Here is a 10,171-nt window from a genome sequence, read left to right as displayed (position 1 = left end):
AGATAATCTCATTAAGTGTGTTGGATTATTTGGATACTTCCTACGGTTGCCATAGTAACCTCTGTGGAACCCAGGGCTCATAACTCTGGACTGCAGATGGGAATGAAATGCATGATGTTCTGGAATGCTGCAGAGTTAATTTGTGTTCTAGAATGTGAGCGTGCCAAATGTAGAGCTTCCCGGTCCCTACAGGAGAGGGATCACCGCTTTCTGATCTGTTCCACACGCAAACTTTAACCCCAATGTGTCCCAGAAGAAAGAAGTACCTCTGAAACCTGGCTCTGCCTGGGTTGACAAATTGAAAGTAATTCATATAGTTGGTGCATGGAGAAACACGGGTCTTCCTGGATAACATGTATGTGCATGAATGGCTCAATTTATATCAAACTACATTTTTAGACCGTACCATCTATATTGATTTTGTATGTAGTAGCCTACTTTCAAACACTGGCTAATCCTAGATCAGGGGTTCCCAAACTTGGTCCCGGGGCCTCCCCTGGATGCACGTTTTGGTTTTTGCCCTAGCACTAAACAGATGATTCAAATAACCAATCATCAAGCGTTGATTATTTGAATCAGCTGTGTAGTTCTAGGGCAAAGACCAAAACGTGCACCCATGGGGGGCCTCTGCACCGCGTTTGGGAAACCCTGTCCTAGACGATGGTTGGCACACAAAATCTAATGACATGGCTTTCTTCTGCGGTGGCAGGTTCAAATCCCCTCATTGTTTGAGTGAAAGCGCTGAGCCTTGAGCCTTTTCTCTTTATCTGTGGAGCTGCCAGAAGCAGCAGGTAGCCTGCTGGCTCCTCCAGGTTTACACACCCATACCCTTGTCACACTACCGAGCTGGACTGAACCGATGTACTGAGCTGGCCTGGTTACGCATCCAGCATAATGTGTAACCGTGCTGACAATAAAAATTACTGTGCCAGAACAGTTCGGTTTGGGTTGGCACGTTAGTGTTAGAAGCATACAAGTCTTTGGCTTAATATCCTGTGGTCGTCTCCTGTGCCAGAGAAAGTTTCACTCCTGTCTCAGATGAGATTAGGACATAGTGAAATGCCAATGCATCTCTATGCAGCCCTTTTCACATTCCTGCTTCTTTCTCTCTAGTTGGACTTTATTATTTGAAATTCCAGTAAATGTGATATATGTCGATCTACTACTGCAATAACCCCAAATTGTATGTAAACCCCCCCCCCCCCCAAAAACAATGTTTAGATTTGTATAGGAAGTCTATAAAGATCCTCCTTTGCTTTCCATTACATTCACAGTCAAGGCAGTTTTACACTACTTCTGTACCTGTTGGTGATTTTATGCGAGATGCCAATTCTTTCCAGGGTATTTACATTCCTTTGGTGTGCTTATGGCGTCTTTCTCATCTTTCTTCTTCCTTTCATGTTCATGTGTGAATATTAGACCAAGTGCTATTGTCTTAGGTTTGATTATAATCTCAAATATCCTGTTTAATTTTCATTTTTAATTTATATTGTAAATTAACTATCCTCCTTAATTCCCTTCATTTTCTACATGCAATGCCATATGATACAATATCAAAACTCATCACTGTTCTGCAATGAAGCAATTTTGTGCCTGAATGCATGAATGAGTGTGTGTCAAAAGAAGCGTGTGGGCGTGTACATGCATGACGGCCGGTTGTGCATGTCCTGGCTGCGTGTTCTATGTCTTTGTGGACATAACTATTTTCTTGAATCCTGTGGCTTTTTGGGGAATTGACGATAACTGCATATGATATTTATTACCCAAATTGTTATCTAAAATGATGTAAATTGATAAGGGTATAGTACATAATAAACTAGACTGTAATGAACCTTTTTAAATGATTCATAGTTGACCCAAGTTTCCCAGTCTTGATATTACTTGTGTCTACACTCTTAGACAAAAGGGTTCCAAAAGGATGCTTCAGCTGTCCCCATAGGAGAACCCTTTTTGGTTCGGCGTAGAACCCTCTATGGAAAAGGTTCTACATGGAACCCAAAGGGGTTTTACTTGGAACCAAAAGGATTCGACCTGGAACCAAAAAGGATTCTTCAAAGAGTTCTCCTATGGACATCAGGTCAATCTTGAGGGAATCTTATTTGAGTCCGATAAGGATGTTCATATGATAGGCTCTCTGCAAGGTATTGTATAGTTTACCTATCCAACTGACAATCTCTTAGGAAAAAATATAAATGATCAGAACCAAGACTTAAAAATAACTGATATTGGCACAAGATGGAGGGTATGTTGGATCATAACAAGGTTACAGTTAACTAAAATAAACGTATGCATAGAATTTATTATACAAGAGACAACATTCACAAATTCTAAAGCACAATGGCAAGAATCATGTCTGAAGTGTAAAACTAATAATTACTCAATCCATGCCTTCTGGGAATGCTATAAAGTCAGAAAGTTATAGGCAGAGTGAAAGTTGACTGTCAGAAGTATTACAGTATAAATGTACTTTTAATCCATCTGTCTGTATATTTTAAGACATGGTATACTGTATGAGGGTGCAGTGAGATACCCAATGGGTTGGACCATACATTTCTCGCCAATCATCTTTAAAAAAATTATACTTAAAGACTGGAAATCGACCAATACTCCGTAATTTACGCAATGGAAAGTTCAAATGCTTTATCTAAATGTTGAAAGTGCGTGGGCTACAGAGAGAAACAAAATGGTGCCGTTTGAGGCCGTGTGGCATAAAGGGATGTGGGCGCTGGAGATGGGGGTGTGTGCTAGTGGGTCTGGGCAGGTGTGATGTAATTGATGTTTGTATGTGTAAATTGTTTTTTTTAAATTAAGTTCTCCAGTGGGGACAGCCGAAGAACCCTTTTAGGTTCTACAGTAGCTCTTCTTTTTCAAAGAGTGTAGGAGGTGCCATGTAATAGAAAGGTAGATTAAAACTAACAGCAGAAGGATTGCATCTCCTTTCTGACGTCATTGATGACTGATATTGTCGTTGAGTGATGAGCATCACCTGAGATGCAGGAGAATAGCTCTGCTCAGTGTTAACAAATCGACTGGGGCTTGAAAACAGTGCTTAAGTACCAAAGTGGTCCCTGTTTTTTGTGTACTGTCATCAAATTGTGTACTATGTCATCCATTTTGTATCATACACTATAAAGAGTATTCAGACCGCTTTCTTTTTTCTACATTTTGTTACGTTACAGCCTTATTCTGAAATGGATTAAATCGTTTTTCTCCCCTCGTCAATCTACACACAATACCCCATAATGACAAAGCATGCACTGTATACAAAAGTATGTGGACACCCCTTCAAATTTGTGGATTTGGCTATTTCAGCCACACCCATTGCTGACAGGTGTATAAAATTGAGCACACAGCCATACAATATCCATAGACAAACATTGGCAGTAGAATGGCCTTACTGAAGAACTCAGTGGCGGCCTCCCGAGTGGCGCAGCCATCTAAGGAACTGCATCGCAGTGTTGCGGCGACAACTACAGCCTGGGGTTCGATCCCTAGCGACTCCTTGTGGCGGGCCGGGTGCCTGCAGGCTGACTTCGGTCGTCAGTTGAATGGTGTTTCCTCCGACACATTGGTGCAGCTGGCTTCCGGGTTAAGCGAGCGGGTGTTAACAAGCGTGGCTTGGCGAGTCATGTTTCAGAGGACGCATGACTCAACCATCGCCTCTCCCGAGCCTGTTGGGTAGTTACAGCGATAAGAAAAATAAAAAAAGAGCTCAGTGTCTTTCAACTTGGCATAGTCATAGAATGCCACCTTGCCAAAGTCAGTTCGTCAAAGCCACCTTGCCAAAGTCAGTTCGTCAAAATTATGCCCTGCTAGAGCTGCACCGGTAAACTGTAAGTTCTGTCATTGTGAAGTGAAAACATCTAGGAGCAACAACGGCTCAGCCATAAAGTGGTAGGCCACACAAGCTCACAGAACGTGACCGCCGGGTGCTGAAGTGCGTAGCGTGTAAAAATTGTCTGTCCTTGGTTGCAACACTCACTACCGAGTTCCAAACATCCTCTGGAAGCAACGTCAGCCATGCACAAGAACTGTTTGCCGGGAGCTTCAAGAATTGTGTTCCCAGAGCCGAGCAGCCACACACAAGCCTAAGATCACCATGCGCAATGCCAATCTTCGGCTGGAGTGGTGAAAATCTTGCCGCCATTGAACTCTGGAGCAGTGGAAACGCGTTCTCTGGAGTGATGAATCACGCTTCACCATCTGGCAGTCCGACAGACGAATCTGGGTTTGGCGGATGCCAGGAGAATGCTACCTGCCCGAATGCATAGTGCCAGCTGTAAAGTTTGGTGGGTGGAGGAGGAATAATGGTCTGGGGCTCTTTTTAAATGACATGTAACTGGTTCGGGATAGGCTCCTTAGTTCCAGTGAAGGGAAATCTTATCGATACAACCTACAATGACGTTCTAGACGATTCTGTGCTTTCAACTTTGTCGCAACAGTTTGGGGAAGGCCCTTTCCTATTTCAGCATGACAATGCCCCCTCTGCACAAAGCGAGGTCCATACAGAAATAGTTTGTTGAGACCGGTGTGGAAGAACTTGACTGGCGTGCACAGAGCTCTGACCTCAACCCCATCAAACATCTTTGGGATGAATTGGAACGACGACTGCGAGCCAGGCCTAATCGCCCAACATCAGTGCCCGACCTCACTAATGCTCCCAAAGGGGGGACCAACTCCATATTAATTCCCATGATTTTGGAATGAGATGTTCGACAAGCAGGTGTCCACATACTTTTGGTCATGTATGTATGTCCTGGAACAACAAAAAATGTAACATATGATACGAAATGGAGGAGGAGAAATAATCAAATTTAACTATATGTTACCTATTTGTTCTGCTTAAGATCCTAGCGTGAGCCTTTATTTTCTAATTATTTATTTTTACCCTAGTTTCTCCCCAATTGGTAGTTACAGTCTTGTCTCATTGCTGCAACTCCCATACGGACTTGGGAGAGGTGAAGGTCGAGAACCGTGCGTCCTCCGAAACACAACCCAACCAAGCCGCACTGCTTCTTGACACAATGCCCACTTAACTCGGAAGCCAACCGCACCAATGTGTCGGAGGAAACACCGTACACCTGGCAACTGTGTCAGCATGCACTGCACCCGGCCCGCCACAGGAGTCGCTAGTGCACGATGGGACAAGGACATCCCTGCCGGCCAAACCCTCCCCTAACCCAGGCGACACTAAGCCAATTGTGCGCTGCCCCATGGGTCTCCCGGTTGCGGCCGGCTGTGACAGAGCCTGGACCCGAACCCAGAATCTCTAGTGGCACAGCTAGCACTGTGATGCAGTGCCTTAGACCACTGCGCCACTCGGGAGGCCCAGAGTGAATCTTTAAGTGGAATTGATTTAGTCCTGATAGGTGGGCAATTTGAGAATGAGAATTTAGAGGCAAGATTGGATGTAAATTGGGGCCTTGATTCCATTCTGAAGCCTTACTCCTTTCCTCTAATGGAAAACAGTAGAAAGCATGTTTTTTTTAAATGTGCAATGGAACCACTCCTATTTAAACTTCTACCAGAGTTCACCGGTTTGTTCTTAAATTCTGTTCTGTTCAAGAATCTGTTCTAGAATCAGTAACACTTCAGAATGTAGATGAATCGATACTAGATGTTCTTTCCTCCGGTTGTAACTAGGTGCTGGGTTGTGGAATGTGGACACCTGTGGTTTCACACATTCAGTCGGCTAACAAAAGACAGTTGGGATGCTATTATGACTGAGGGCCAATAATCATATAAAGTCATACAAATCCTAACACCAATACACTTCTTTTGTTCTTTAAATCCCTTGAAATGTCACTATGCTGCCTAAGATTAGGAGTTCTGTTTTCCCATGAAAGAATATGCAAGGGACTGAGTGAACTATGAATGTATTTAAATGACATGTAACTATGATACCAATAAAGACGTTTATTTATTGTAGACTATTTGTTTGTGAAGCATTTCTGAAGAAATAGTGCATACATTAGGCTACTATTTCTAGATCATATCACATGACTTATGCCTACTCATACAGCATAGGCTTATTAATTACTACATGCACTTAACATTATAGTTAAACTAATTTGTGTCATGGAGAAAAGGCTAATTGAAAAAAATCAACGCTCAATTTCAAGTGAATTTCACCTGATCCAACCACTCGTAGCGTCTTTCAGAGTTGACACTTGGCTATCAAAAGGACAACCTCGGATTCAATTGCCATTTGTCATCATCCTGCAAACATCCTCTCTATGCTCTTTCCCTCTTTTTCTGTAGAGAGCATTGGGGGAGGAAGGGTGGGCAGACATCAGAGGCTCCGCTTCCCCTCTCTCTAAAAAGCATTGTTGATCTAATATCACCTAGAGTGAGAGAGGAAGGCGCGTCTACCTCACACCATTGTATCCGCATTTTCTGTAGCTCAGCTTTTGATCTGCAAATGCTCGAAGGTGCTTCCGTCTTTATTGATTTAGATACATTAACTTTTCTCTTGTGGAACATGAAAAAGTTCTACGCATAGCCTGTGTTCTTCATTGTTATAACATTGTCAATGACTTTGGCGGGTATTCAGATGTATTCAACTTGATGGCTCAAAATATAAAATGAATTAAGAACTTTCCATTTTACATCTTGCTGATGTGGACCCCATGAGTGCTTATTCAGTGCCCCAATAGTTATAATCAAGTGTCATTCCACAATGATCTGGGAATGTGCCAGTTCTTAATCATCTTGGAGCTTAGGCCTATAATTCTGCATTTTGCGCTTCTGGTTATTATTACATATTGGTAGAATCTTAAGCCTAGAGTACCTGTCTATCTAATAGCGTGAAGATAATGACTTATTTCATAATTATTCGGTAATCGCCTATTAATAGGGTCGTATGAGATATATCCTAACAAACTAATCATTTGAAGGCATAGGTTGCAAACATTGATCCATGTTTAAAATCTAAGAAGACACTGTACCAACTTCTACACTTGTTAAGGTTTTTGTCAAATTCAATAGTTGCATTTCTCTTTCCCGCCCGGTGTAGACATAGCCTGCATGCTGTTAATTAAAGTGGGAGGACAGAAAAACTCCGGACGGGGTGAGAGGAAAGCTGAAAAGCCCCTCCCCGCAGATTGTAGCCTACGATGCGATGGCGCTTTAATTTCATTGTTTGAGAGGAGCGACGCTCGGTGTGCATCTGCTGGGATCAAACAGCCCCGACAGAGAGATCCCCTTTTGTCATGGAAATCAGACCCTGACTCTCAGTCACACGTGGGCTTCAGAAATGCTAAGAAGTTGAACATCCAGCCAGGACTTGTAATACAGAACAGAACGGGTCAAGGTGATGGCGAGGACCAGTGTACGATAGGACTCTTTCCACGTTTCACTCTCATCGGCAGTAGGATATATATATTTATATATAGCTAATGTGCACAGTCAATGCGCTGTAGTTTTTTTGTCGCGCTTAGAAGTAGGCAAGAAGGTTGAGTTTGTTATTCTTTTGAAATGGCAATCAAGTCATTTTCGGTAAGTGTAATTCGCTCTGTATAGAATACTTTTTTGTTTTCAATGTATAGAAACTATATTTATCACTGTTCTGGTATCGCGTAGCCTGTTTTTCAAAAATGCTGGATTTGGCTCTTCGGATGGTTTTCTGTGCGCTGTTCTGTTCGATTTCTGCGCGCGCATCCGGGTGCCCTCTTCGTTGCGAATGCTCCGAAGCTGCTCACACGGTGAAGTGTGTTTCCAAAGACTTGCGGAGTGTCCCTTCTGGGATACCAGGGTACACGAGGAATCTGTTCATAACGGGAAACCAGATCAGCAGAATTGGACCGGAATCGTTCAAAGGGCTGGACAATATAACAACGCTGTCACTGAGTAACAATAGGTAAGAGAAACATTGCCTAACAAAAAAAAAAACTGTTTTCTAGTTTGGCCTAATTTTATTTGCCCAAGTTTATATATGCCTCATGATTTGATGTGGCAATGTATTATAGCAAAAATGTCATAGTTTGTCTGTCTATATATATTTTCGCACACTTTTGAATGCATCTTATTAACATGAAGCCTTTGATGAATGGCATCCTGTTATGTTGGGTAAACTTGAATCAACCATGTGCTTACTATTTTTCTTTATTTTCTTTATTTAACTAGGCAAGTCAGTTAAGAACAAATTCTTATTTAGAATGACGACCTACCCTGGTTGTGATACAGCCTGGAATCGAACCAGGGTCTGTAGTGACACCTCTAGCACTGAGATGCAGTGCCTTTTTAATTTAATTTAACCTTTATTTAACTATGCAAGTCAGTTAAGAACAAATTCTTATTTACAATGACGGCCTACACCGGCCATACCCGGACGACGCTCGGCCAATTGTGCGCTGCCCTATGGGACTCCCAATCACGGCCGGTTGTGATAGAGCCTGGATTCAAACCAGGGTGTCTGTAGTGACGCCTCAAGCACTGAGATGCAATGACTTAGACCACTGCGCCACTGTTATTATAGACCATGAGTGACTATGCATCCTCTGCTTCCTCTGTATCCCTCCCTCCCTGCAGGATAACAGAGGTAGAGTCTCAGACGTTCTCTGGGTTGCGTTCCCTCCGCTCTCTGGACCTGAGCTCCAACCAGCTGGCTGTCATCAACCCAGAGGCCTTCACTGTTCCGGGCCACACTCTCAGGGAGCTCAACCTCAGCCGAGCTCTCTACAACCACTCCTCTCTCGTGAACCTGGCTATGTCTCTTCGCTGGTCCACCCTGGTTGAGCTCCGGACCCTGGACCTGTCAGGGAACAGGCTAATCTACCTGCCCTCTCACACCTTCTCCTACCTTGGGGGCCTGCGGAGGCTCATCCTGGCCAACAACTCCCTGGTGGCCCTCCACAATGGCACCTTCTCTGGGCTGGACTCTCTGGAGCAGCTAGATCTGACCCTTAATGCTCTGCGGACCGTCCAGGAGGAGGGCCTGGCTGAGCTGGCCTCTCTGCCCCCCGGGGTGAGACTCCTTCTAGGGGAGAACCCCTGGACCTGTATCTGTGGCATGGAGCCCTTCGCTGCCTGGCTCAACTCCTCCCAGGGGCATGTGGGGGACGCAGAGGGCCTGGTGTGTGCCTTCCCCTCAGACATGAGGAACACTTCTCTGCTGAGGCTGGCGGCTGGACAGGCTGGGGCGGGCGGGGACGGGGTGGCCCTGGGATGCCACATGGTGGGTGAGGGGGCGGACCTGGCCCTCCAGACTTCCTACGTGTTCCTTGGGATCGTCCTGGGCTTCGTGGGACTTGTCTTCCTCTTGGTCCTCTACCTCAACCGGCAGGGCATCAAGAAGAGGATCAATGACATGCGGGAAGCGTGCACGGAGGTGTTGGAGGGATACCACTACCGCTACGAGCACGACTCCGACCCCAGGCTCTCTCAGGTCTCCACCACAGCAGACATTTGATGATAGGAGGACACTCAAGGGGCTTCCATGATCCTTCTTTCATAATCAAACACGTTTTTTCTATTGCATTTATAAGTTGATAAGATCATGTAAAAACTGTACATGTGAATTGTGTGTAAATATAAACATACAGTAAGTATATGACTGAGTATTGTTATTGTTTTCCTAGTAGCTTTGTCCATGATTAAAGCATGCACTCCACTCATCTGTAGTCCTTCACAACCAGTCCTCACTTTCAGTCCACACATTGTCTGAGACTGGGGATTACCCATGGCTAACAAATGGGCATTGACAGTGAAAGAGAACTGTTGTATGGATGGGGGACTGATTGACTGTTCTTCTACATTGATTTCCCCCTCTTAAAAGTGGGGCTTCTCTGTCTGTCCTAGAATGAAGTGTCACGTGAAGGAGTGAAACTACATTTGGACAGTATCATTTATGTATGTTATGATTCTTGGAACAGAACAGATATGGATGAATATACTTAATTCATGAAGCTGAAGTAATGAAACTGAAGACTGTTCTTATACGTTTCACCTGCTATGATTTTACTTAAGTATTGTTCTTTGAGAGGAGGTCTTGTAAATGTATATACTATTGCTACCAAGCTCACATACAGCATAATTAATCAGCTCATGAGTTGCAAGTTGTGTGACACCAACCCCTGTGAAGCTTATGCACAATGGCTATGCCTGAAATTGCACCATATTCCCTGTATGGGCCCTGGTCAAAAGTAGTGGACTTATAAAGGGAATAGGGTGC

General features: G+C 44.1%; 1 protein-coding gene across 1 annotated transcript; it reads left to right on the top strand.

The window, feature by feature from the left end:
- Positions 1 to 7,140: 7,140 nt before the first annotated feature.
- Positions 7,141 to 9,550, top strand: LOC139558471 (trophoblast glycoprotein-like). The gene is made up of 2 exons (XM_071373628.1): positions 7,141 to 7,858; positions 8,530 to 9,550. Exons 1-2 carry the CDS (start codon positions 7,596 to 7,598, stop codon positions 9,407 to 9,409), a joined length of 1,143 nt encoding a protein of 380 aa, XP_071229729.1. The 5' UTR covers positions 7,141 to 7,595; the 3' UTR covers positions 9,410 to 9,550.
- The last annotated feature ends 621 nt before the right edge of the window (positions 9,551 to 10,171 follow it).

This window comes from Salvelinus alpinus, chromosome 29 (assembly GCF_045679555.1).
Source record: "Salvelinus alpinus chromosome 29, SLU_Salpinus.1, whole genome shotgun sequence".
NCBI classification, from domain to species: Eukaryota; Metazoa; Chordata; class Actinopteri; order Salmoniformes; family Salmonidae; genus Salvelinus; species Salvelinus alpinus.
This window is presented reverse-complemented; position numbering and strand designations above follow the sequence as displayed.